At 59.8% G+C, this 27,184-nt stretch overlaps 1 protein-coding gene across 1 annotated transcript; it reads left to right on the forward strand.

The window, feature by feature from the left end:
- Positions 1-1,846: 1,846 nt before the first annotated feature.
- DAGLB (diacylglycerol lipase beta) lies at positions 1,847-27,168 on the forward strand. Its single transcript, XM_045826217.1, has 16 exons — positions 1,847-2,044; positions 3,706-3,857; positions 11,167-11,338; positions 12,268-12,529; positions 13,682-13,804; positions 14,793-14,920; positions 15,860-15,986; positions 17,329-17,412; positions 18,859-18,936; positions 21,226-21,306; positions 21,395-21,522; positions 22,368-22,436; positions 22,520-22,592; positions 23,700-23,923; positions 24,032-24,280; positions 24,919-27,168. The coding sequence occupies exons 1-15, from the start codon at positions 1,950-1,952 to the stop codon at positions 24,237-24,239; spliced, it is 2,004 nt and encodes a 667-aa protein (XP_045682173.1). The 5' UTR covers positions 1,847-1,949; the 3' UTR covers positions 24,240-24,280; positions 24,919-27,168.
- Positions 27,169-27,184: the final 16 nt, after the last annotated feature.

Here is a 27,184-nt window from a genome sequence, read left to right on the forward strand (position 1 = left end):
TTTTAAAATAGATCTTTTTTATACATCTCTTTTCAAATAGCCATTTTAATAGAAAATTGAAAGCCAGTGTTTAGGGGAATAATAAGCTCTGTATGAGATACCCGTATGATGAAATGTTTTAAAATGGGCTTAATTCAACGAATGGATTGATACTACAGGGAAAGGGCAGGACACACATTTTGTGGATTAGATCTACACAAAAATGCATCATTATTTAAATGTGCATACTACCTCTAAAACTCAGTTTTGTGGGTGGTCACTGTTTATGATATTTCCACAATACCTGCCTTTACCAACAGAAGTTTGTGTTGAAAAGTTATCTGATTGCAAAGCCTTACAAACCCTGTTTTCAAAAGGGCACAATTACGTTTAAGAATGTGTGTGATCACAGGTCTACCCTAACTGCTGAATCACCCCTCACCTTAACTCCCACTTTCTCTCCAAACCTCATTTTAATATCTTCTTCAGGGATATCCTTCCTCCCTGACCGCTCATTGCCTAAGCAGGCACCCAGTAAATATTAACTTCATGCATCGGTGAATGGCTCTCCTCTATAAAAATCTTATAACTTCCTTTTATTTACAATTCCTTGTATCATTTTAACAACTACCAATACAATTTCAATATTATTAATTTTTTTAACCCTGAAATTCTGTCCTTTAGAAGACCCCTGAAAGAACTTCAGACTTGGGAAATCTTGACATGTAGTGGGTTTGTTTGTTTATTCATTCATCAACCATTGAATGTACTGCATCACGTGCACAGCGGTGAACAAGGTGGGCAGGGTGCCTAGCTCACACCGCTTACACGGGAAGGTGGGAGCAGAGAGGGAATTCACGCGGTAAATGCCAGGGAGAGGTTGAGGGCTATGAAAACTCAAGGGGCAGGGGAAGGGAATGGGGACCGATGGGTGTGCCGTTTTAGATAAGGTGGCCAGGGAAGGCCTATTAGAGGCAGCGACAGTTGAGCTGAGGCCTGAAAGAAATGAAACGCGGAGACACAGGTGGGTGGAGCACCCCTGGCTCAGGAAACAGAAAATGTAAACAGCCCCAGGGCGAGAATGAGTTTCAGCGAGGAACAAACGCTGGCAGGCAGTGGGGTGATGGAGAGTAGCAACCCCAGCGCGGGGAGGCAGATAAACACTCCTGTGCGGACTCGTGATGTGTGACTACCAGGGAGAGGCCTTGGCGAGGGGGTTGGAGTCTAGTATTCTGTACACGAAGCGCAGCCTTGCAAGGTCCAGGCGGAGGATGGGCTTGGGCTGACGGTGCAACGAGGTCCCCCGGGCTGCTGGATGGGGAAGGCGTCGCAGGGGGAGCCAGGCGGAGGGAAGCGGAGCAGTGGGGCTCGAGATGACGGGGGCTCGGGCCAGGCAGGAGAGTGGAGGTGCTGAGACGTGGTCCGGACCTAAGGCACCGAACACTGCGCCTGCCGGGAGGGAGGAGGGCGGGGCAGGTCACTCCCCCAGCCCCAAGCTGCCAGGCGGTTCCCGGCCCCGAACTCGGGAAGGGTCCCCTGCTCCTTCCTCCGGACCGTGGGACGCACAGAGGACGCGACTTGGCGCAGGCCCGGCGCCCCGCAGAGCGGGGACGAGCCGCAGTAACAGCCGGGTGACTGTCGGCTGAGCGCTCCCTCCGGGGTTCCACCTGGGTCTTCATCTAGAAAATGGAAATACTAGCAGGACGGACTTCACGCCCGAGCACACCTGCGAGGACGGCGGCCCGCGCCCGCCGGGACCGCGCACCTGCACGGGCGCAGCGCCCCGCCGCGCGCTCCGGGCTCGGCCTCGGCCTCGGCGTGCGCATGCGCATGCGCCGGGCGCCCTAGTCGCGCGCGCCTGCGCGGAGCCGCCGTCAGTTTGGCTGGGCAGCCGGGAGGGTGCGGGACACTCGGTGGCAGAGACGCGCGCGCGGCCGGCCGTCCCGAGGCTGCGCGGCGGGGCCTTCGCCATGCCGGGAATGGTGCTCTTCGGCCGGCGCTGGGCCATCGCCAGCGACGACCTGGTCTTCCCGGGGTTGTTCGAGCTGTTCCTGCGTGTGCTGTGGTGAGGGCGTTGGGCTCGACTCCGTGCCTGCGGGCGTCCCGGGCCGAGGAGGGAGCGGGCGGGGCGGGGTGGCGGCGGGCAGGCGGAGAGCCGTGGCGGTCGTCAGGTGACTGCAGGGTCCAGAGTTTGCCTTGCATTCTCTTACCTAGTTCCCGCCACCGCCCGAGGAGGTAGGTGCTGTTACTCCCCCATTTTGCAGACGGCAAAACTGAGGCCCAGAGCAGGTGGGCCCGCGGCTGGGACGCGCGCGCGCGCGCTGCGGGGCAGGAGCTGCCCTCCCCCGGCCCCTGCGTGCGGGCCGAGGCTTGGCTCTGGGAGCCCCCCCGGGACTTCCTTGCTTCCCGAAATCCAAAGCCTGGGGATCTGCTTCCCCCAGCCAGAAGCAGCCACCTGCATCCTTCCTGCACCCCGCGCTGGGGCGCCCAGCATCGGGTACCTGCCAAGGGAAAGAGGGGAAACAGCGCCCTTCACTGCCGCTCTTGAGCCGGGCGTGGCTGAACTCCACGAGCGGCAGACAAGCGAGGCATATACGCTCTTGTTTGTCAAAGCGTGAAATCGTAGGGATTGGGGCCCCGAGGTCTGTTCTCAGAGTCTGAACAAGGAGCAACACCATTGCTATAGCGGATTTTTGACGGGAAAGAGAAAAACACGAAACGTTAGGAGCTGCTGCTCAGTGGTTTCAAGAGTTTTTGGAGTTAAGTCTTTCCAGGCATTTCCCCTTACTTCTAGAGACAGGGTCATACTGCCGCAGAGCTGACAAGAGCATACAAAATGATCCAGTCCTTTTCCACTTGACTAGAATCCCTGGCCTGTACCTCAATCCTTAAAACCGGGTTCTCGCCAGGCGGGCAGACCCCTCTGCTGAAATACTCCAGTGACAGGTCCATCGCTTTGGCGTTACCGGATGCTGCCTTTCGTTTTTATGGGCTGAATTACAAACCATATTTGTGAGTGGACAGTGCTTGGCCTTTCAAGTTTATCAGTGTGCGGAATAGAACATCGTTGCATAACTTGCTTCTCATGCCTTTTTTGTATTACACATAGTAGATTAAAATGTGTGTGTGTGTTTAAGATTTTATTTATTATTGTTAGAGAGGGGAAGGTAGGGAGAAAGAGGGAGAGACACATCAATGTGTGGTTGTTTCTCTCGACCTACTGGGGACCTGGCCCACAACCCAGGCACATACCCTGACTGGGAATCAAACCCGTGACCCTTTGGTTCGCAGGCTGGCACTCAGTCCACTGAGCCACACCAGCCAGGGCCCAATGTGTGTTTATCATTTCTTGTGAATCCACAGAAGTAAAAATTCTCTTGGTAATAGTTTGGCAAGCATGTAGTTTGTTGGTTTACCAGTTGTGTATTTCTGAGTCACCAGGGGGGCTGTTTCCAGCAGCCCAAATTGTACTTGCTTTCTTATGGCTGTAAATGCCTTTCCTGTATTGTAGCAGGTGCAGATTATACCAGGCACAGAAAAAGAGCAATCACGTAAGCATGGGAAGTGTAAAACTCATTGACTGATGAAAGTGATATTTCAGAGCAAACCTCACCTCATCTTGGAAAATATCGACTCCTTTTCTTGCTTTCCATCATGTTTTGCAAAGCAGCTCCTTGGGTTGCACCTCTGACCACTGCCCCCCCCCCTCGCCCCGTTTGCCGACAGGTGGATTGGCATCCTGACCTTGTACGTCAGGCACAGGGCGAGGCTGGACTGTGCCGGCGGCGTCCTGCTCAGCAGCTACCTGATCGTGCTCATCATTCTCCTGGCAGTTATCATTTGCACCGTGTCGGCCATCGTGGGTGTCAGCATGAGAGGTAAAGGGGCAGCCCTTTCTGCTTGACACCTCCTGTGTGTGACAGCTTTATCGGCACGTAATTCGCACACCGTTCGACTCACCCATTTCAAGTGTGCAGGGTAGTGGGTTTCGGTGTATTCCCAGAGTCGTGCAACTGTCACCTCCGTCCATTTGTTAGAACGTTTGTATCACCCAAGAAGAAACCCCGCACCCAGGAGCAGGCCCTCCCCACTTCTCCCCAGCCCCCGGCTACCCTCGGCTACACCCTTTCCCCACAGCGTTGCCTGTTCCGGACCTCATGTAGGTAGAGTCACCCCGTATGTGGCCTTTTGGCCTGGCTTCTTACCTAGGCCCACTGTTTTCAAGGTTCACCCAGGTGGTAGCATGTGTCAGTACTTTATTCCTTTTAGGGCTGAGTAATATTCTATTGGGTGCGTCTATCCCATTTTACTGATTCCTTCCCCAGTTGGTGGGCATTTGGGTGGTTCCCACTTTCTGGCTGTTACAAATGAGGCTGCTGTGACATTTACCTCCGTGTGTTTGTATAGACACATGCTTTCGATTCTCGTGGATGTGCCCCCCGCTCCGGGGGAATTGCTACAGGGACTCTGTGTAACCTTCCGAGCAACTGCCAGACTGTCTGCCAAGCAGCTGCGCCGTTTTGCTTTCCCACCAGTAGCGTATCAGGGTTCCAGGTTCGGCACATCTTCGCCAGCACTTGTTATCTGGCTTCCTCCCAGCCGCCGGCGTGGAGGCGAAAGGTGCGCTCACGGTCGACTGGATTTGATTTCCTGGATTTGATCTCCTGGATGACTGAAGATGCTGAGCCTCTTTTCGTGTGCTGGTTGGCCATTTGTTGCCACTCTTGGAGAGGTGTCTACTTAGGTCCTTTGCCCAATTTCAAAGTGGGTTATTTGCCCTTTCACTAATGAGTCGCAAGAGTTACATCTATTCTTTGTGTGTGTGTGTGTGTGTGTGTGTGTGAACATTTTTTTTATTTGAGACAAAGGTAAGAGTATCTTCATTTGCATAGGAGATGGTTGCATCTCATATGGTGTAAATATGATGTTATTGTCACTGTTCAGAAGTTTATTTAATATGTGTAAAAGGGTGTAAATAACCAAAACAATGGACAGTGCTTATTTTTTAAAGACTTTTATTTATTTATTTATTTTTAGAGAGGGAAGGGAGGGGGGTAGAGAGAGAGAGAGAGAGAGGGAGAGAGAGAGAGAGAGAGAAAGAGAGAGAAACATCAATGTGCTGTTGCTGGGGGCCATGGCCTGCAACCCAGGCATGTGCCCTAGCTGGGAATCGAACCTGGGACACTTTGGTTCCCAGCCCCCACTCAATCCACTGAGCTATGCTAGCCAGGACAGTGCTTATTTTTAAACTGCTGTCTCTCAGCCCATACCTACCTTTGTGTGCTCTGCTCTGTGCTGTTAGGGCAAGAACCGGCACACTGTAACTCTCGGCCTCCATTGCTCACTAGCTTCCTGTTGGGTGCTCCAGCAGGAGGAACTGGCGGGGGGACGAGAAGGGAGGGAAGGAAAGAAGTTTCACATAGCAGTTGTTGACACTGATTTTTCTCTTGACCTCTCTCATTTCTGTCTTAGGGTTGAACTTCACATTGGCGGTTCCCCTTGTTTGTCTTGTTATTCCTTTTAGTCTTCAGATGGTTTCTGTCTTCTTTATATTCAGATCTCAGGTTCAGCACTGTCTCCTTAGAAAACCTTTCCCTGACCCCTTAATCTCCAGTATTAACACTCTACTTTATTTTAATTCCCTGTCTAGAAATTGTCATTATTTGATAAAAATTTTACTTACATATAAATTTATTTAGTTATTTTTTTAATTGTATTTAAATTGTTTTCGCAGTACAATTTTCTACCTTTTACTCCCATCCCAACCCACCCCCCCAGCCCTCCCCTCCTCCCTCCCATTTCCACCCGCCCCTAGTTTTTGTTCATGTGTCCTTTATACTTGTTCCTGTAAACCCTTCCCCTCTTCCCCTGAAATGCCCCTGAAATTCCCTCTCCTCTCCCCTCTGAACTCTGTCAGCCTGTTCTGTATTTCCGTGTCTTTGGTTATATTTTGCTTGTTTCTTTGTTAGAGTTACATCTATTCTTAATGATGCCTTCTCCTGCATTCTGCCATTTTCTGCCGACAGCCACCGTAGCTGAGAGTGCCGGAAGCCTTCCCCGTCGATCGCTCTGGTTCTCAGGGCGAGCTGGGCACTCTGGTGACTCATAAAGAGACAGATCAGTAGGTAAAGCTCCTCAGTCAGAAGGCAGGGCATGCCCCTTCCAGCGTGCCGAGTGTTTTATTGTGGCTGGAGTGGGCTACCAGAGCTGCATTTCCAGACCGAGAGGGTGACGAGCCCGGGGGGCGCAGCCGACGCGGTAGGTGTCAGAGCGGGATCTCAGCTCATTGGAACGACAGACTGAGACTTAAAGAACGCTCGTTCTCGGGGAGAGAGACAGAGCAAGATGTTAGTGGCGAAGTGTTGCGTGAGAGAAAGACTTAGGGTTTGGATGACCAGGGAGCGTGGCGTGTGCCCGCTTCCTGGGGCGAGTGTAGAAACGAGCTCTGCGTGGTTTAGGGGCACCCCCGAAAACAGCGACACCCGGGGGCTGGCTCAGCGAAGGTGCCCGCTCTGCGGCTGTGTCGGCCCCCGAGGCGGGCTTGTCCCTGGTGCAGGGTGCGGAAGGAAAGGAACGGGGGGTGTACCAGGGGGCGTTCGCGGTGTTATGAAGTTGTTTATAAGCCCGAGTTCCTGAAAGATGAAGTATTGAAATTGATCTCATCTCAGATACAGCATTACCTCACTGATGTGTCCTTTCTGTTCGGGTCACATTCCGGCTAACACACCGTGTTTACAACTCTCATAGCGGGTTTGGAGTTGAAGCAGTAAGTGTCAAGTTCTCTCCCCCTGGAGTGCTTTCCTTCAGATGCGTCTGGGGCTGCCGGGGCACGTCTGCACACCTGTGCCGGCCGCGGGATCTGCCCGGCCCCTGCCTGCACTGGTGCGGGCTGCGCCGGCACACGGGGGGGGGGGGGGCTGCCTACCCGGCAGCCTCCTCCAGGCATCGCCCAGGTTAACTTGGGACAGCCCCCCATCCTTCCACATACCAGGGCTGTGTGTTAGTGAAGCTGGCCCTCTGCCCGGCTCAGGAACGGACATGTGACCCCCCCCACCCCGCCCCCACTGGGGCCGGAGAAACTCAGGGAGTTTCCTGGGAAGTTCTGGAGAAGTCCTCCCTTGCTCCCCCAGGACCGTCATCCCCGTCAGGATGACTCTGTGCTTGGACGGGCTCCTGCATCCCACTGCGTTCTGGCCGAGGCCACGAGCCCCCACCCACAGGAGGGCAGAGCGGCAAGAAGCTCCGGGGACCGGCGGGGGGTGGGGGACCTGTCCCAGCGCTAAGTCCGTGCAGGGCTTCCTGGGGAGCGAGCAGGTTTGAGTCGGGTTTCCTGTTGTGACCTGTGGCGAGCGTCAGTCATCACAGCTGAGGCGAAAACAGTGTTTTATAAAAACACGTGAATGCAATTGCCAAATTGTTACACACAATTACCATCATATGCCTTGGTAAAAATATGCAAATTTTGGTGAAACATACCCTAAAGAAAGGTTTTTTTAAAGATTTTATTTATTTATTTTTAGAGAGGGAAGGGAGGGAGATACAGAGAGAGAGAAACATCAATGTGTGGTTGCTGGGGGTCATGGCCTGCAACCCAGGCATGTGCCTTGACTGGGAATCGAACCTGCGACACTTTGGTTCGCAGCCTGTGCTCAATCCACTGAGTTACGCCAGCCAGGGCAAGAATGTTTTTAAAAAAGACAAATAGGGAAAAAAAAATATTGTGACATGTGAGACTTAGAGCCAATCTCCTTAATTATAAGGAGTTTTGGGGACAGATAAGGAAAAGCCCCGACCGGCGTGCTCAGTTGGCCGGGCGTCGTCCCACCAAGCGAAAGGTTGCTGGGCAGGGTGCGCGCCGGGGTCGCGGGTTCTGCCCCTGGTTGGGGCGCATACCGCAGGCAGGCGGCCGATCAATGTCTCCCTCCCTCTCTTTCTCCCTCGCTTCGCTCCTCTCTAAAAATAAGTAAATAAAATCTTTAAGTAATCAAACGGGTCAGGAAAAGACCAATGGCGGAAACATGGGCAAAGATCACGAACAGTGAAATGTAAATAACTCTTCCACCGCTCAGCCTCGGTCCCAGGAACAGAAGTCTGCCCCGGTGTGGGCGTCGCGCTGAGCCGCGGGGGGCCGCGCAGAGAATCAAGCAGCTCATCTGGCCGGCGGGCACCCGACCTGGTCGGGTCTCCTGGAAACCCGGCTGGGCTGCGTGTGTGCGTCCGTCCGTTTTTTCCCCGTCTGTGTGAATGCGTGCGAAGTGCTCGTAGGGAGCTCATAGGTGCTGCTCACAGGCGCCAGCTCCACGGGCCCCTGGTTGAGCGGCGTGCCGGGACTCCTCTGTCCCAGGGTCTGCCGGCGCCTGGGAAAGGCCGTGGGAAATGCCTGAGCAGAGGAGGGAGGGTTCCCACCGCGCAGAGGCGCCGGCCTCGGCCTGAGTGTGCTGCTTTGTTCTCAAGGGCGTGTACCCACGGCACCTGTTCTGTCGGTGCGCACTCCCTGGGAGGCCTCCATGGTCCGAGCTCACCTTCAGCAAGGTGCAGGAAGGTGCTTGAGCTGTTTGAACGTTTCACCCTTTACGTGCATGACCTGCACAAAATCAGTGAATTTTTTTTTTTTTTACAAATTGTGTATTTTAGGTGTATTTTTAAGTAACTGTTAACACATTTCTTCTTGATACCTGGGTGAATTCCATTGCCCCCTCTGTCTTGTCAGCCACCTCAGTGGTGCATGGGTCTTTTGAGTGGAAAGACCAAGTTTGTTTAGCTTTCGGATGACTTCTCTCTCAAAGAAACGCGAGTGGTGGAGCACAGGCAGAACAAATGGTATTCAGTCCCTTTAAAAAAATGTTTTACTTTTCAGAGAGAGGGGAAGGGAGAAAGTGAAGGAGAGATACATCAATCTGTTGCTTCTCGCACCCCCACCCCCCACACTGGGGTCCTGGCCCACAACCCAGGCATGTGCCCTGACTGGGAGCCAAACTGGTGACCCTTTGGTTCACAGACCAGTGCCCAGCCCACTGAGCCACACCAGCCAGGGCTGGAATTCAGTCATTTTTATGCAAAAGCCTGAAGCTTGTGTACTTGCGTGTCCTCTCTTTGTTGGTCTGCTGTGTAGCTTGGTTGGGAAGAATCTTGGTGTCCGTGTGGTGGTGTCTCGTTTTGAGTTGGGAACCTCCCTGATGAAATCCTCCTGTTCCTACCCCGTGGGAGGTGTGATTAGGGAGGGCCCACCCCACCCTCCTGACGACTACATTTGGGCGGAACACCCTTGACACACGAGGTCTGCCATTCACTGAGTCTGGGTTTGATTATCGGACATCTTGCATCTGCCCTTTTATCTCAGAAGCTCATCTGTCCTCCCGGGCTGGAGAAGACTGCCAGGTGGCTCCAGGTGCTGAATGCAAAGGTTCTGTGACACAGACCTTCCTTTTGCGGCGCCTACGTAAATGGCTGTGCCTGGTGTAGGACAAGGGGGTTACTGCGTCAGGACTGCTGGGGACAGAGCTTCGGGGACACAGCTGTCTTGTTAACTCGGGGTGCTGGCCCCACCCCACCCACTGCAGCAGCCGGGGCCATACCCACAATGCTTTCCCCGGGGAAGAAAAGAAATACCTAAGTCAGACAAAGATGTTTTGCTGGGCAGGCACACTGTATAAAGTCGTCTTCAGTATGTTCTTTCTCTTCTGGAAGCTTCACCAGAACTCCGTTTCCTGCTTCCTCATCCCTGTTATTTTTTTTTTTTTCGATCCTGCAGCATCAGCATGTCGGAGTTTCGGGTCGGGCCGGGGGTGCCGGGCGTGAGGGGTCCGCCCTCCTGCAGAGCCCAGCCCTCCAGGAAGCCGTGGGTGTGTGCGGAGAGAGCGATTCCTGTTTCTCTCGGCCACTGGCGGCTGTTACGCAATCACAGCCCCAGATATAGAACTGATTTTTCACGCCCGCCCGTCCCTCGGCGAGATGCCGGTTCAGTCGCTTCACCAGCTCTTGTCTTCCTGCCAGAAGGGAGGCCCAGCGGTGTCTGATATGTTAACGTGGGGTTCTGAGTAATCCATCCTAATGGCAGGTCATTTGTGGACCTTAGAAGCGACTCCCTTACCGAATCATTCTTCAGAGCTCAGATTTACTCTCTTTGCTTTGATCCTGTGGCATTTTTGCATCGGTTACATTAGCATGCACCAGAACTTTTCCCCAAAGGGAGAGAGTTGATGCTTCCCGTCAAGAATGAAAGCACTTGGAAGGTCTCCGTTGGTGCTTGGGTTTGTTTTGCAAAAAGAGTAAGAATGTTGCATCTAAGATGTCAGGCTTCTCCACGTGGTCTTGCACATCAGACCCGTTCACGCCCCCCAAGAGTGGGCACTGTGGGGCGCTGGGGCAGCGGAGAGCCGGGGCCACAGACCTGGGTTATGTTTGACAGAGTGGTTGTTAAGGTCTTGGAGCCTCGGGCTCCTGGTTTGCACCCGGGGGTGGTGACTGTCTCGCAGGAGCATGAGGGCTGAGGAGGGGTGGGTGCCAAGTGTCTGGTGCCTGGACTGGCAGGGGCTCCAGTGCAGGGCTGAGCTCATGCTCTCGTCTGTTAGACCTTCACCTCTGTTTGCTGGGGGCAGTTCTGTTTTACACTGGTTGTCCCAGCATAATTGTTTATCTTTATTTTAAACTTTATGTATTCATTTGCAGGGGGAGGGGAAGGGAGGGAGAGAGAGAAAAACACTGATGTACAAGAGAAACATCCATCCGTTGCCTCTCCCACGCCCCCCACTGGGGGCCTGGCCCGCAACCCAGGCATGTGCCCTGACAGGGAATTGAACCGGCGACCTTTTGTTTCGCAGGCCAGTGCTCAGTCCACTGACTCACACCAGCCAGAGCTGTCCTCACATAATTGTTAATGGCACCTTTCCAGTTTGGACAATGGCCACATGGTCAGCCTAGTTAGAACCCCGGAGTGTTTTTAAACCTTAATAAGTCTAAGAAGTGAATCCGAGGCTTTTCGTCACGTTTCCCATCCCTCACTTTGTCGCTTGCTCTCCATCTCAGGCACTGGTTAGCAGTCACCGGTGGAAGAGGCCAGAGGGCGGGGGGTGGGGCGGGGCGGGGCGTGCAGGACCACAGCGGCCCTGCCAGCCGCACTCCCGCAGGAAGGAAACGCTTCATCCCCGAGGAAGCCAGTGACCGGCTGGAGTGTTCGCTGTGTTTCAGGGACCATCTGCAACCCCGGGCCACGGAAGTCCATGTCCAAGCTGCTGTACGTGCGCCTGGCGCTCTTCCTGCCCGAGATGGCCTGGGCCTCTGTGGGCGCCGCCTGGATCGCGGGCAGCCTGCAGTGCGACAGGATCGTCGTGAACGGCATCATCGCCACCGTCGTCGTCAGGTGAGGCCTCCCCGTCCTCCCTTTCGGGTTCTTGCGGCAGACGCGCCTGCGAGGGAGGGGCGCAGGCCTTTCCCAGTAACGACAGGCGGCCCCGCGCCGGGCAGGCTCCTGACACAGTTAGAAGGCGCGCCTGTGTGAGGAAACCGTAAAAGTTTAGAGGCAGCTGCTGACACACGAGCAGTAACTCGTCTCCCATTTTGCATCTGTCGACGGAGTCTTCTTTCTGGCCAGTTCTCATTTGTCTGTGTCCCCTCCCTTCTCACACAAGAAGGAAGAAAACCTGACGCCCCAAACAAAGGCAAACAAGTAAACGTAGGATGAGAAGAGACACAGTGTCAGGCACGGCAGCGGGGAATCATACACCTGGAAAGATTTTTGCATTTTCCAGGCTAAACAGTTCTGCAAGATCTAGTTGCATCCCTTGTGTTAGAAATAAGGGAACGGACCCTCCCCTCCTGCTTTCGGTGCCCTTCCTGGGTCTCACCACCAGGGGCAGCAGAGTGCCTTCTCTGAGGCTCGTCCTCTGGTGGCAGCCCGGTCACCAGCCCACGGAGCCGCGACTGACCGTGGAGGACAGCCTGCAAACATTCTGTCCTCTGGGTAGAAGCTCACGCTGTGGGAAGAGCTCTCTCGGTTCCACCGAGAAGAAGTGCTGGGGAGTAAGGGCCTGGCCGTGGTCCGGGGGCCACCACTCTGCCCCTGTTTCCTTCTGTGACCTGCACGGTCAGGGCTCTGGGGGGCCTCATGAGGAACTTTCCAGAAACAAGCTGCACGCCTCCACCAGGTTCTGGGAGAGCTGCGTCTCCCGCCCTCGGTCGCCGGAGCCACAGCTGTGCAGACACGAGCGCTGTAGCAGCCACAGGAGGGAGCCCGGGGGCCAGCCTCTGACATCGGGGCCGCGGTCACCGCCTGTTCTCTCTGTTTTGCAGCTGGATTATCATCGTCTCCACCGCGGTCACCATCTTCATCGTCTTCGACCCCCTGGGGGGGAAGATGGCTCCGCACTCCACCGCCAGCCCCAGCCTCCCGGGCAGCAGTCAGGAGTCGGGCCAGTTCCTCACGGGCCTCAGGACAGCCGCCACCAGCGTGTGGGAAAGGCGGGTCAAGTTTATGTGCTGCTGCATCGGGAGGGACGACCACACCCGTGTCGCGTTTTCGAGCACGGCAGAGCTGCTGTCCACCTGCTTCTCGGTGAGCCGCGGGCGGGCGGGGCCTGGTCCAGCCCTTTCTCCCGTTCCAGTAAATGCCTCCTGTGTCAGGATGAGCGCACAGCACCTCGAGCCAGTCCCTCTTTGCCAGCAGGCAGCCCTGGGGAGCTTGTGATCTGGGGGGCTGCAGGGCCGTTGTTTATCACCGTGCGGAAGGCCGTCGCCACTCCAGGGTGCTCCCTTCGGCAACTCGGAAATACCAGTTTTCCCGTCGCATGTACAGCGTGCCTTCCCGCGCGGTGGGCTCCGACGGGCTGCTGCTGAAATCACTGCTGAGACCGGCTCGGGGCAGGGGCGTTCTCCCGACCTCCCACGCGCCTGTGCTCCTTCTCCCGGCTCCGCGTCGTCCCCCTGCCGCCGCCGCCCTGTGCAGGTCGGAGGAGCGTGTCCCCCAGGCCGCTGTAAAGGGGTGCTCCGACCTAGTCTTGAGCCAGGGGTAAGAAGGAAGAAGAGACCCTGGCTCTTCCTGGAGGGCGATGTCACCGGCATCGCACGCAGAGGGCTCAGGGCGCGGTGGCGGCACCGCCTCCTCCCTCTGGATCACACGTGCCTGCGGCGGTGTGGCCCCTGCCGGCTCGCTCGCCCTCCCGGAGGGCGGGGGAAGGTCAGGCTGCAGGGACCTGGCTGCTCTCCCAGGTCAGGACTCTCTCCCATGCGCGCCGTGCCCACTGAGGCCAGCCTCCTAGGTCTCTCCCGTGCACCTTTCAGCACAACCTTCAGGGCACCTTGAACATCGAGAGTATAAACTGGGGCCAGAGTCGGCCGTCGCTACAAAAGTGGCAGATTTGCCCACTTACTCCCCGGCCTTATAAAGGATGGGATGTGCTTTAAAAACAGCTAAGCCATCGAAGGGAAGTTTGAAAATAGAGACCCACAGAACTTTTCTGTTCTCCAGTGGATTTGTCTGAAGGTAGGGTAATAAAACACATTCAGCTCACCTGTAGGAGGAGCCCCGAAAGGGAAGTACTTTTTACAGATAACGCTACACGACATCTGTGTGTGTTGGTGTGTGCACATACGTGTGTGTGCACATACATGTGTGCGCGCACATGCGAATTGTATAAAACTGGTTTTGAGAGTCCCCTGGGCAGCTCCCGCTGAGTCATGTGACAGGCTGCTGTGGTCTCGCACCCAGGACACGGACCTGGTGCCCAGCGACATCGCAGCCGGCCTCAGCCTCCTCCGCCAACAGCAGGACAGTGTCCGGGACAGCCAGGAGCCCAAGGAGGTGACCAGCCACTCCCCAGGCTCCTCCCCGGTAAGCCCACCTTTCTGTTGGGTTGCACAGTCTTGACGTTTACTCCCATTTGTGAATCTTTCTGAAAGAAAACACACCCCCCTGGTTGGTGTGGCTCAGTGGATTGAGCGCCAGCCTGTGAACCAAAGGGTCGCTGGTTCGATTCCCAGTCAGGACAGAAGCCTGGGTTGCAGGCCAGGTCCCCCACAAGGGATGCATGAGAGGCAATTGCACACTGATGTTTCTCTCCCTCTCTTTCTCCCTCCCTTCCCCTTGTCTAAAATCAGTAAATAAAGTCTTTAAGAAAACAAATTTAAAGAACTAGCCAGCAGCTATCTCAGGAGCAGGCTTGGGATCAGAATAGTGGCTTGTGCCAGCTGTGGTTTGTCACCTGTCGGGTGGGCAGCTCCTCATCACCTGGGGTCAGGTAGAGGAGTGCAGTCCTGGCCCCTTCGCCAGCCACTGTAGTTCTACAGCGCCCTCTTCTGGGAGACGGCCGTGAGCCCAGCGGGGGGGCCTGCTTCTGTCTGGGGGATTGTCTGCCCTCTTCTCCAGGCCTGGGGGGAGGGGCGGGGGGGGGAGCAGGTCCGCTCTGCACGACCAGAGCTCCCCCGCCGCAGATCCTGGTGCTTCTGGGAGAGAAGGTGCCGCGCAGCTGCAGGTCTTCCTCCGCACCTGGCTCAGGCACCCGGCTCTCAGCCGGCCTGTGGCCGTGGCCTGAGAGTCTGCTGGCTTGCTCCTGTGTCGGGCAGGAAGTCGCCCGCTCACCCCACCGGGAGCCCCGGGGGATGCTAGGGGTTTCCGCTGTTGACCCCGCTGGCCGCGCCGCCCGCTGCAGAGCGAGCGGTCTCGCCGTCCGAGCGTAAGGACGTGGACGAGCTCTGAGCGGTCTGTCCGGTGGGCAGAGAAAGGGGAGATCGGGAACCTGAGTTCAGGTCCAAGGTCTCAGCGCGTTGATTCCCCTCCGGAAGGTTCCCCTAGACAAAGAGCTGGTCGTCTTCTCCCGCAGGAAGGCGATTTGAACGCAGAGTTAGAAAACTGCCATCACTACATGCAGTTTGCAGCGGCCGCCTACGGGTGGCCCCTCTACATCTACCGGAACCCGTTCACGGGGCTCTGCAAGATCGGCGGCGACTGGTAGGCTGGGGCGGGGGGGAGGCCGTGGGGTGGGTGGCGGCTGTGGGCTCGGGGGGGCCACGCCGGGGGGGCGGTGGCGGAGGGGTGCAAGGAGGCCCCCACGTCCCTCCCCGATGCCGCGTGCTGTGCTGCCCACACTTATTTTCTAAAAGCAATCATAGTTCCCTTTAAAAAGAGCATTCTATTTTGCAGTGTTTCAGAAACTGCAAGAACAGCACTAAGCACTCCCACATCTCCTTTATCTGGAGGCACCAGCCGGGACCCACTCTTGTCACGGGTGCTGTGTCACCCTCTGCAGCCCTCCCCGGAGCACCGGGGCGTAGCTGCAGACACCGCGTCCCTGTATGTCAGTGACTGCGTCCTGGTTTTCGTGAGAACACGGACGTTCTTTCACGTGACTCCAGGGCGGTCGTCAAGTTCAGGAAATTTAACCTTGAACCTTAGCTCCTTTACGACCTGTATTCCAGCCTTTCCCGCCGTCCCAGCACTATTTTCACAGCGGCTTTCCCTCCGATCCAGGACGACGCATTTTAGTTATGTTTCTCCTCCAGCTCGGAGCAGCTTCTCGGCCGCGTGTCACCTTCCCTGACGCGACGCCGTGAGGGGGACGGCCCAGCTGGGCCGTGACCGGCCCTCCCTGTGGGTGGCCGCGTGCACGCCGCACACCCCAGTGGGGACGCTCCGTGAGGAGCCTGGTCCCTCGAGTCTCGTCACCGTGGGGACGCAGGGTGGCGGTTTGGCCCGTTACGGGCGATCCCGGGGCCCCTCTGTCCTTGCTGACGTCATTCAGTTTTTGAAAACGTGCAGCGTCCCCACGATGCCAGCAGCCAGCACCCCAGGGAGACGTGAAGCACGCGGTCTCTGAAGGGCCAGACCGGGGCCTGCCCCTCCCCCCCATCAGCGCTGTCAGTGCTGAGCGCCGGCCGCCCCTGTGCTCAGTTGCAGGAGCAGGACCACGGAGTACGACGTGGTGGGAGGCGAGCATCTGCACTGCCACTTCGGCTCCATCCTGCACACGACGGGGCTGCAGTACCGCGACTTCATCCACATAAGCTTCCACGACAAGGTGCGGCGTGGCGGCACCGCCCGGCCTCTCCGGGGGCCTGGCGTCCGTTCGGTTCCGACGGAAGTTATCAGTTACCCCCCCCCCCAGAAAGATGGGCACGGGCACGCACAGCACGCGCTCCCCCCGCCCCAAGTTCTGCGTGTCATCTCAGGGGCCTTTCAGCGCCCCGGAAGCCCACACAGGTCTGACCCGCGACGGAGCAGGACGCCCTCCCCAGAGGGCCGCGCCGCGCCAGCACACGGGTCTCTGTGTCGCTGCAGAGCAGGCGGTCCGTGTGGGCGGGCCCCGCGGAGGTGCTCGGGTGGGTCAGTCCTGGTTTCGGGGTCCGAGCTGCACCCACAGAGGCGTGGGGCGGCGGGCCTCACACTCGGCAGCGGCCCGGGAGCACCGGGAAGCTGGTGACCCTCCCTGTGCTGCGGTTAAGGAGCAGAGGTCTCTCAGTCCTCGCGCGCACTGCCTTGTGGGATCTCCTGGGAGCTGCCAAGCCCCCACAAACCGAGTCCGCACCCGGGTCCACTGTGTCAGAGCCTCTGGCGGCGGCCCCCGCTCGGAGCCCTCAGGGGGTTCCGGTGTGCAGAGATCGGGGGCCCCTGCTGAGCATCCTGCCCAGCGGCCCAGGTCACAGGCCACCCCCAGGGAGCCCGAGTGGCCGGGGCAGACCGGGCACGACCTCGCTCCGATGAGCTCCGTGCGGGTCCGTGGGCGCGCACCGCGGCGAGAGCGGCGGTGTCTCGGAGAAGACCGCTGCTCGGCTCTCGGAGGGCTGGTGGCTGTTCCGGGCGCGCCTGCCCGCCCCAGTGCGTCGTGTGCGCACCCCAGCCCGCAGCGCTCGGGGCCACCGTGTCCCCTGGAACACGAGCTGGAGCGAGCGAGCTGGAGGCGCCCTCGGTGTCCTAGCCCGGAGTCCAGCTTCACCTGTGCTCGGTGCTGGGCGGAAGTGATGCCCACCTGGCCCAGACCTCTCTCACCTGCTCGTGCTTCCCGGGGCAGGGGCTCCGGTCCCGCCCACCAAGCTGATCCCGCCCCGCCCGCCCGCCCGCCCGCGGTGGGTGACAGGGTGGTGGTAACCTGACGACAGTCGGCGCAGGGCGCCTGTTGGCCCTGGTCCGGATGGACGGCTGTCGTTGGTCCGTACAGCACCGGACTCAGCCTCTGACCCTGCAGGGGCCAGGCCGCCGCACAGGAGGCCCAGTGGGCGGGGAAACGGGGCATTTTCATGTGAACGAAGGTGCAGTTCATGAACGCCTTCGACGTACAGAGAGCCAAGCGGCTGTCCTCCCCGTGGCCGGTGAGCGTGCTCTTTCCGGCCTCACCCCTCTCCCCCCGCCCCCCCCCCCCGCAGGTCTACGAGCTCCCCTTCATAGTGGCCCTGGATCACAGGAAGGAGTGCGTGGTGGTCGCGGTGAGAGGAACCATGTCTCTGCACGTGAGCGGCCCGCCGTCAGGCCTGGGAACGGGGGGGGGGGCACACGCCTGCGTGCGGGGCTCAGACGCCTGGAGGTCCGTCTCAGCCGGTCTCGGAACAGGCCCTCCCGGTGCCCGCCCGCACCGGACACGGAGGAAAGCCCCGGGTCGGGAAATGGGGAAGTGGATCCTGGGTTGTGAAACGCTTCCTTTGAAAAATGGGTGAAGTTATTTCCTTTTAACTGAGAAATGCCAGAAAACGTGGACACCAGGGGGGTGGGGCGGGCTCGCCTCCGGAGGAGCGCCTGCAGGGTGCCCACGTGACTCCGGGCGTGCCTGGCCAGGCCCCCAGCCCGGGGGACCCTCCCCTCCCCTCAGAGTTTCTACTCCCAGCGCCAGGGAGGAACAGGTAGTCAAGCAGCGTGTCCGAGTGCATCATGCTGTCGTGCCCTCCCCCCGCCCCCTCCGCCCCGACCCATGTGTGTCCCTCTGCTGCCCACGGAGACCCGAGGACGGGGCCTCCGGTCCCCTTCCTGCCTCACTCCCAGGCCGTCGAGCGTGCGCCCTGCCAGGGCCCCAGCCTCTGGCCGTCTCCTGGCCACCCCCAGCGCCGGGGCCCCTGTCCCGGCCGCAGTCCTGTCTTCCCGGGGCCAGGGAAGCGTCTTCGACCCTGGTCCCCGTCTCCTGTCCCCCGCTGCCCCAGTCCGCCCCGAGTCCGGTCGACGGGACTCCTGGGCACATGGGTCAGACCTGGGCACTCCTCAGACACCTGCAGTGGTTTCCTGCCGCTCTGAGCACAGAGTGCACGATTCTGGCCCCAGCTTGTTGGCGCTTTACAGTCTGTGAGCCCTGGGCACTGGGGGCTCAGCCTGGGGTGGGTGCTTCCCCGGGTCCTAGGGACACGCCTGCCTCCCACAGGCCGCCTCTCTGCCGTGCCCCCCGGGCGCGTCCACTGCTGGGCTCCTGTGAGCCCCGCCCGCCGCCCGCCCCCCGTGGAGATGCCCCTGTCTTGTGTCCTGCGGCTCCCTCAGGTGACGGTGCCTGGTTCCTGCTCCCTCAAATCAAGTGTTTTGGGCGGGCTCTTGGCTCAGGTTTCGCTTCTTCCAGGAAGCCTCCCCTGCCTGCTCCGTCTGCTCCCTCACTTCTCAGCGAGCTGTGGACCGAGCCCCAGTGCAGGGCTCACGGGTGCTTGGTGGTGCTGGGGTGTGTGCAGTGGGGGGGGGGGGGGGGTGTCTGGGACAGGTCCCGGGTCCCGGGGCCGCCTCTCTGTCGTCCGTGCCTGGCCCAGAGCCGGTCCTGCCGCAGGACTCGCTGGAGCTCCTGGCCTCTGGGTTTCTCTCCTGAGTCCCGGCCTCACGGGTTCAGGCCCCGACGGTCCGACCCAGGAGAGAGAGCGCCGGCCCCGCTGGCCCCCGGAGGGACCCGCCTCACCCCCGCTGACGCCCCTTCTCCCGATGCCCTTTCGCAGGACGTCCTCACGGACCTGTCGGCGGAGAGCGAGACCCTGGACCTGGGGTATGACGCGCAGGACTGTCTGGCTCACAAGGTAGCCACCCTGGGGCCTGGGGCCTGGGGCGTTGCTGGGTGACCGGGGTCGGAGCTGTCCCGGCCCCGAATGTCCTGTTCGCTCCAGCCACACACGGCAGACAGCTGCCCCGCGCCCAGTGCCACGCCCCGGGAGCGCTTGTGTTCCCACGGCGCCGGTCCCCACCCCCACCCCCACCCCGGCCTCTGGAGAGGGACGTGCCAGAAGCCATGCAGCTCTGGGCACAAGTACCAGAGTCGGCGTGGGAACCCCGGTTGAACACGCTGCTCGTTTGTGGTTCACGTAGCACGTTCCGACGGCGGGAGAAGTGACCTTCGTCAGTGCGGTGCACGCCGGCCCCCCTTCTGGAAGGCGGGCGCCGGGCGCTGTCCTGGGGCCGCCACCCACCCGTGCTCAGGGTTCGCTCGCTGGTGCTGTGCTCTGGGTGGGGAGGTGAGCGCCCCCTGCAGGACGGGGACGTGGCCTGCCCAGAGCGATGGGGGCCCGTTTTCAACTGTTTTCAACGTACATAGCATAATACGGGGTCCGGCAGAAGTATCGCCCCCCTTTCCATCACAAAACCGTAAGCACGTCACTCTAACATAGCAGTACCGTTTGCATTCAGGAGCGCCGTGTGACACTTTAGGTGAAATGTTCAAGTTAAAACCGTAAGTTATCACGCCCGTGGGATCGCTCTACCGGCCACACTCACGCCAGTGCTGCTCCTGCCAGGCGCCCTACTCTTCCTCGCAGCCGCTCCCGCGTGTGCGGCCCCACAGCGTGAGCGCTCCCCCACCCCGGGAGCGCCGTGTGCCGGCCAGCACCGCCCGCGCCCGGGGCCTCCCCGTCCCACACGTGACGGCCGATGGCCCACCCCCGCCCCGGGATGCACCCCCTCCGGCCCCCGTGGCTTTGGTGGCTCTGGGGCCCCCACGCAGGAGGGCCACACGGTCCGTGCCCCCCTTTTGTCTCCGCTCTGCTGCACTCGGCGCCGTGTCCGCCAGGCCGGTCCGCGCCGCGGCCCCGCTGTGCCGCCCGCTCAGGGGAAGGCGGGCGTGCGGGCTGCGCCCGCTCTTTGACCGTCGTGACTCGTGTTGCTGTGCACATGCGTGTGCAGGGGTGTGTTCAGGTCCCTGCCTCCGTGTCTTCCGGGCGTGAGCCCCGCGGCGGGGTTGCGGGGTGTTTCTGGTTTTCACTTTGAGGGACCTGCACCGTTTTCCAGCAGCTGCCCCGTCCCATCCCACCGGCCAGTGTCCGGGTTCCCTTTCTCCACGGCCACACTTCCCGTTCTCTCTGCGGGGGCCGTCCTCCTCGGGGGAGGGGGGCGGCCTCTCCCTGTGGTCTCCCGGTCCTCACTTCCCGTTCTCTCGGGGGGGGGGGGCGTCCTCTGCGGGGGTGGGGGCGGCCTCTCCCTGTGGTTCCCGGGAAGGGTGGGGTCCGGGGCAGAGGACGGCTGGGGCCGGGGGCTTGTGCTGGCTTATATACACTTTGTGCACTCTGTAACGAAGACGTGTGACCTCTGCAGTCATCACTTCTGTAAAGCAAATGCTGGACTTTTATTCAGGTGTGGGTCCCAGTCAGCGTGCAGCTGCTGGTCGCGAGCCGCAGCGTCCTGCCTGGACCGCGTCCAGCAGGAGGCAGAGTGGGGCTTCGGAGAGGCCGTCCAGCCCGCCGTGTTGCCCAGAACTCCTCCTCCCCGTCCGTCCAAGAGCGGCCCCGCCTGGCCCCCCGGCCGCCCGGGACACGTGCCGGAGTGCGTGGGAGAGCGGCGTCTCTCCCGGCGGCGGGAGGGCTGGACTCTCCGCAAGCCGAGAGAGAGCTGTGTCTATGCGGAAGCTTCACACTATAGTTTTTGAGGTTAAAGCCAAACCTGACCTCCCTAAACTCACTCTGAAGCTCTGAGTTTTGCCTTGGCAGAGGCAGAGGATGCTCAGTCAGCGCCACTGACTCAGCTCATCGTTTTAGTGTCCCTCTGAAACCTCAGTTGTTCACGACCTCAGTCTGACCGACCACGGGGACTTGGCCGGACTGACCCACGGTGCGCCCCAGTGCCGAGTGTGCAGTCGCGGGGACGCCATGGCAGCGCCCACCGACGAGGACGGGGGGTCCTGGTGGCGCCCACTGGGTCACGAGAATGTGTACCGGGCACCTGCCGGCGCTCCAGGTGCCAGGCATGTCGCCGTGAGCGGTGGGCGTGGTCCTGCCCGAGACGGCTCTCCCCTAATGGGGGACAGAGTCGCACATCAGTGTGCACGGCGTGTCGTCCGTCCGACGGTCACGCGTCACCTCCTCCTCTGTCTGTCTTTCCAGGGCATCTCCCAGGCTGCCAGGTACGTGTACCGTCGCCTCGTCAGTGACGGGATTTTGAGCCAAGCCTTCAGCGTTGCCCCCGTGAGACCGCCACTTTCCTTCACCTTCCGTTTTCCCTGCCATGCGCCGCCCGGCTGTCTCACCTTCCCTCCTTCCGTCTGCCCCCCAGGAGTACCGGCTGGTCGTCGTGGGGCACAGCCTGGGGGCGGGCGCCGCGGCCCTGCTGGCCTTCATGCTCCGAAGCTCCTACCCGCACGTCAGGTGCTACGCCTTCTCCCCACCCCGGGGGCTGCTCAGGTACCGTGCTCGCGCACCGTGCGCGGGGCAGGCGCTGCGGAGGGTCGCGGCTAGGGCTGGTCTTCTGGAGGTGACTTAACTTGGCATCCCCAGAAGTTCGTTGTTCAAGTCCTGTTTAGTTGGAGACAGACTGAACAGCCTTTCACAGGTCTGTCTGACCGCGGCTTCGCCTCCCTGAAGGAGATGATGCTAAGCGACAGGCAACGTTGTATCCACTTTGGGTGTACAACGTAACGATCTGTACCCATCGCAAAACGATCACCGTTACTAGTCTAGTTACTAGTTACCCCGTCCCCACACGTTGTTTCTTGCAACGAGGACTTGGATGACTCTTAGCACAACCGTTGACGGTGCAAACAGCGTTACATACAGTCGGTGTGTTTACCCCGTCACCAGGTGTTTCTGCCCCTCAGCCCCCACCCCCAGGCAGCCACCAGCCAGGGCTCTGGCAGCCTGTTTAGATGCCACGTGCATCTGTCTGACTCCCCTCACTCGACACACTGCCCTCGAGGTCCTCCCGCGTTGTTCCACGTGGCAAGGTTTCCCTTTTGTGCAGAACACTTTTCTAAGGGTTTATCTGAGCCAAACTGACCCCATGTGCCAGGGAGCGAGATCTCAAATGCTGCCAAGATTTCGTTCTTTTTTGTGGCTGAACAGTGTTCCATCGTGTGTGTCTGTCCACACACACACACACACACACACACACACACTTTGTCCGCTCATTCTGCCGCGGATGCTCAGGTGGCCTCGGTGTCTCGGCCGCCGCACGGGACACGGGCGTGCACGCTGTCTTGTCCAGTTGGGGCGGGGGAGTGAAACTTAACCGATTGTCCTTTGAATTTCAGCAAATCCCTTCATGAGCACTCCAAGGACTTCACGGTGTCCCTGGTCCTGGGCAAGGACGTGATCCCCAGGTCGGTGTGCCGGGGGGTTGGTCGGGGGAGGGGGGTTGCCGCGGAGACCGAATGCCGGGCCTCACTCTGCCTCTGGCGAGCAGGTTGAGCGTGGCCAACCTGGAGGACCTGAAGAGGAGGATCTTGCGAGCGATCGCCAACTGCAACAGGCCCAAGGTGACTGGTGCCCGGGAGACGGGCTGCGGGGGCGCGGCCTCCCCGCGGGGAGGGTTCCTCGTGGGTTCACGGCCTCCGAGCCCGGGGCGGGCGACGCTCTGCCGCGCAGACGTCTGCGCCCACGGGTGACGTCTGGGAGAACACAGGGCCGGGGCGAGCCCAGGAATACTGCGGTTCGCGCCTCCCAGCGCAGACCCTCCCCTGCCCCCGCTCAGGGGCTGGGCCCGCCACACGTCACAGCCCCGTCTCCTGACCGGCGGTGCTCTGGTGGCTTGGAAAATAAGACCTAACGGGATGGTTGTCCTGGGAGGTATCACGCAGCCGTGAACAACGGTGACAGAAGTGGTTCTGGGACAGTGGTCTGCGGCCGGGAGGCGGCAACAGGGAGAGACGAGCTCTGCCCGAAACAAACACCAGACTGTGACTTAGTTTAGAGCTCTGACGTGTTTAGATTTTGCTGCTAATCAGAACAACAAAAAAACTAAAATTTGAAATAAACCTTCTAAACCCTGGCTGGCGTAGCTCAGTGGATTGAGCGCAGGCTGCGAACCAAAGTGTCGCAGGTTCGATTCCCAGCCAGGGCACATGCCTGGGTTGCAGGCCACGGCCCCCAGCAACCGCACATGGATGTTTCTCTCTCTCTCTCTCTTTCTCCCTCCCCTCTCTGAAAATTAATAAATAAAATCTTTAAAAAAGAAAAAAGACCCCCAAACCAAATAAATAAAATAAAATAAAATAAACCTTCTATTTATCAGCTACCACCCCAGATTTTAAAATATTAGCAACTGATGTCTCGAAGGGAAGAGTAAAAATGTTTTTGCAGAGTCACCTGCACAGAATTAAGGGTAATTTCCCCTCAAAACATACACGGCTCAGCTTTTAAATATTGCGTCTAGTGCGATGGCTCCTGTGCCCGGGAGACACCCGAGTGTCGGCCCGCTGAGCCCGCACCCCTGAGACGGGTGACTGTGGAGCAGGGGCATCGCCCGGCCCGGGCCCCCGCCCCCACCCCCGCCCCCAGCCCCAGCCCCAGCCCCAGCCCCAGCCCCAGCCCCGGCCCGCGGAGGAGCCTCTGAGTGACGCGCCCTCTCGCCCTCTCGCCCTCAGTACGAGATCCTGCTGCGCGGGTGCTGGTATGAGCTCTTCGGAGGGAGCCCGCAGGGCCCGCCCACCGAGCTGGACACCTGCGGCCGCGTGGACCTGACACAGCCCCTCCTCGGGGAGCAGAGCCTGCTGACGCGCGGCTCCCCGCTGCCGTCGCCCACCAAGTACCCGCCCCTCTACCTCCCGGGCCGGATCATCCACCTGGAGGAGGAAGGCGCTTCGGGGAGGTGAGCCCCGGGCCGCGGGGCCCTCGCACCGCAGCATGGGAAACACGTGTGTGCACGTGAACCCGGAGGGACACGCCCGGCTAACGAACGGGCGGTTCCCTGCCCCAGGTGCTCCTGCTACACCTCGCAGTACACCGCCCGGTGGGCGCAGGAGTCAGAGTTCAGCAAGATACTCATTGGCCCGAAGATGCTGACCGACCACATGCCGGACATCCTGATGCGAGCCCTGGACCGCGTGGTGTCGGGCCCGGCTGTCTGCGACGCCTGTCCCGCCCCGGGCGGCTTCGGCGCGGACGACACGCGCGCACCGTTGTGACCCGATGACGCCCGAGCGCAGCCCCCGCCGCCAAGGCAGTGGTAGGGACCGGACAGGCACTGAGCGCGGCAGCCGTCTGGACGGCGGGCTGCTCTGGGGAACGGCTGTGGTCGCGGCGCCTAAGCGCCAGGAGTTGGGAGGGCACCAGGGTGGGGGGTTCCTGAGACTGAGCGTGGCTGGAGCCCCCACCGAGGCCCCTCCCCCGCTGGCCTGCGGGGTCCTGGGAGTCTGAGAACTGCAGTGGGGGGGGAGGGGGGACTGCAGCAGCAGCAGCGGGGTGAGGGCCGCCTTTCACCGGCGGGGTCTCCGTCCTGCCCCCGGTCAGCCCAGGCCGCGCCCAGCGTGCAGGGCTGCGGTCCACGCAGCACGCTGGACTTGCCCGGCTGCACGGACCCCGTGCTCAGCCGTGGGGACGCCACGGGGTCGGCCCTGAGCTGTGACGGGGAGCCCAGACGGAACCAGGTCGGGCGGTGCGTGGGGAAAAGGCTTCAGAGAGCCCGCCAAGGGCCCTTGTAGCACTTGGCTGGAGGTGCCACACGATGTCCAATTTCCGCACGGTTTGTTTTCTGAGCCTGACTCCTGTCCATTCTCAGCACGACACTGAGAGGTCTCAGGCACGCTTTGAACGCCTCCATCCTGCTGTGACTCACCCCTGTGCCCCGTGTTCTCTGCTTTCAAGGTTCCCGAACTGTAAGTGCGAGCCAAGGATTGCCAGGATCTTGAGGGACAAGGGACCAGGAGAAACAGGTGCAGAAGCTTCCCACCACCCCAGCCCCAGGCGGCAGGCGGCAGAAGTGCCGCAACCACAGAACTGACCCACGAGGCCGAAAGAGGGTCTTCAGGGAATTAAACCAGAACCCCGCACCCCGGAAGTTAAAAGCATGAAAGACACGAACAGAAATGGACACGTGAATAATGGGAGCCACGAGGTTCCAGACCACGAGGGATAAAAATAAACCCAGGCCCTGGAAGACCCAGGGAAAGTCCCCCCAAATCCCAGTGTGGCGGGCGTGGCCAAGGAAGCCTGGAGAGCGGCCCCCAAAACCCCGGAGGGAGCTCAGTGCCGGCTAGCCTGGCATTCCAGACCCAGCGGGGAGACGGCAGGGTGGGGGGAGTGGTTTCCGAAGCCGTGGGGGCTCAAACACGGCAAGTTCCCACCCTCCTCGGGGGGCTCGCGGAGAACCTGCTTGCCGCCACGAGGAGGCACGTGAAAAACAAGGCGGCAGGTGTAGGCAGCAAACCACCACAGGTGAGGGTGGTCAGAGGGTGCCGAGACTTCAGGAAAGTGAACCCTGATGAGACGTGGAACACACCTGCACACCTGCCAGGTGCAGGCAGCAGCAAAGTGAGCCTTAAATGAACGCGTTATCTCCCGAGGAACCGACAGCTGTTCAGGGAAAGGCCGACTCCCGCCGCCGCATGGCGCGGGTGCGTTTCACGCAGTGACAGCACAGACACCGAACAGTGAGTGCCAACCATGGGGACCTTACGGCACTGAGGCGGCAGGAACGGTGCAGGGGGCGGGGGGCCCTCGGGGGCAGCTGGCAGGCGGGAAGCCCTGGCTTCTCCCGCGGCGGGCACGTCAGCAGCCGCGGTGGGACTGGGAAACCCAACCGCCTGTAAAGGCACAGGGTTTCGACTGAGCCCCGGAGAGCAGCTGGCAGTCGACTTGATCCCCATCAGGTTTCATCCATCCTCGTGTGACGAGGCCCCGTAAAATCCCCGAAGGGGGGTCCTCAGAGCTCCCGTGCTGGGGAGCACTCGGGGACTGCGGGGAGAGTGGCCCCGGTGGGGCACGGGAACCCCGCACCCTCGCCCCACCCAACGTCCGGCTGGGCCACAGCCTTTTCTAGTAAGCCAGTGATTTATAAGTAAAAAAAAAAAGCATATGACTTACACATGTGGAAATAAATTTAAGATGAAGAGATACACATGCAGAAACAAAAAAATCTCAAAAGCACTTGGCTCTGGGGAGGGTATAAAAGGGGAAGACTGCCTCTTCTGTAGCAAATCTTTGGAACTGTTTGTTCTTTAAACAGTATGTATCTGTGGTTAAAAAGCAACTCAGAACACTCAAAGCAGAAGAGTCTTTAGAAAGTGGGTTGTCACCAACTACTTACAGCACAACTCCAGGTTCTGGAAAGATCTGGAAGTCGTACCGTCAGCGCCCGCCCTCCCACGAGGCCGGCCTGGGTCCCGACATCTCACTCGCAGCCCAGAGCCCTGGCCCGAGACACCCACACAGTGCACGTGTGCGCACACAGCTACCCACGCGTCCTAGGGTGGGCACCGTCTCAGCGACATGCAGCTGGTCCGAAACCAGACCACCCATGTCTCCCCCTAGAGGGGCCACTCCCCACCCCCCACCCCCAGCACGGAAACTCACACGGGAGACGCACACGCGGTGAGGCACGTGCACACACCCCAGGAGGGGGGTCACCAGGGTCTCAAAGGATTTAAGTCCTGGCGCAGACCGGCGCCTCTCCCGGCCCTCAGGAGTGCATCTCCAACACGGGGTCCCCAACCTCGGGGCCTTGGTACCAGTCTGGGCCTGACAGGAACCGGGCTGCAGAGCAGGAGGTGGGCTGGGATGGAATGCCCTCGAACTACCCTGAAGCCACCCCCCTCACCCTGTTCTGTGGAGAAATTCTCTTCCATGAAACCGGTACCTGGTGCCAAAAAGACTGGGGCCTGCTGTCCTAAACCCAAGGGTTCCCACGAGACTCGCAACCAGGGGAGCCACGGGCAGCGGCGGTGCGTCCGGAGCTGACCCCTGAACCTGTCTCCAAGGCCCGCCCCCACCCCCGACTCCCCCGTGAGCCAGAGCGGCCCGCCGGGGCTCCCCCGCTGCTGCTTCTGTCCTGGCCCTTGTTTCCCTGCCCCCAGCTTTAACAAACACAGTCTCAAAATAAAAAGTAAAAAAAAAGAATTCAAGTATTACAGTC

This window comes from Phyllostomus hastatus, unplaced genomic scaffold (assembly GCF_019186645.2).
Source record: "Phyllostomus hastatus isolate PE091 unplaced genomic scaffold, TTU_PhHast_1.1 phas_contig_150, whole genome shotgun sequence".
Taxonomy (NCBI): domain Eukaryota; kingdom Metazoa; phylum Chordata; class Mammalia; order Chiroptera; family Phyllostomidae; genus Phyllostomus; species Phyllostomus hastatus.

What these genes read in the sequence shown, in the direction of transcription:
- DAGLB (XM_045826217.1), top strand. Translation starts at nt 1,950, where the DNA reads ATGCCGGGAATGGTGCTCTTCGGCCGGCGCTGGGCCATCGCCAGCGAC. An exon ending in CGTGGGTGTCAGCATGAGAG is followed by an intron (nt 3,858 to 11,166) that starts GTAAAGGGGCAG and finishes GCTGTGTTTCAG; the next exon opens with GGACCATCTGCAACCCCGGG. An exon ending in AAGCCTTCAGCGTTGCCCCC is followed by an intron (nt 21,307 to 21,394) that starts GTGAGACCGCCA and finishes TCTGCCCCCCAG; the next exon opens with GAGTACCGGCTGGTCGTCGT.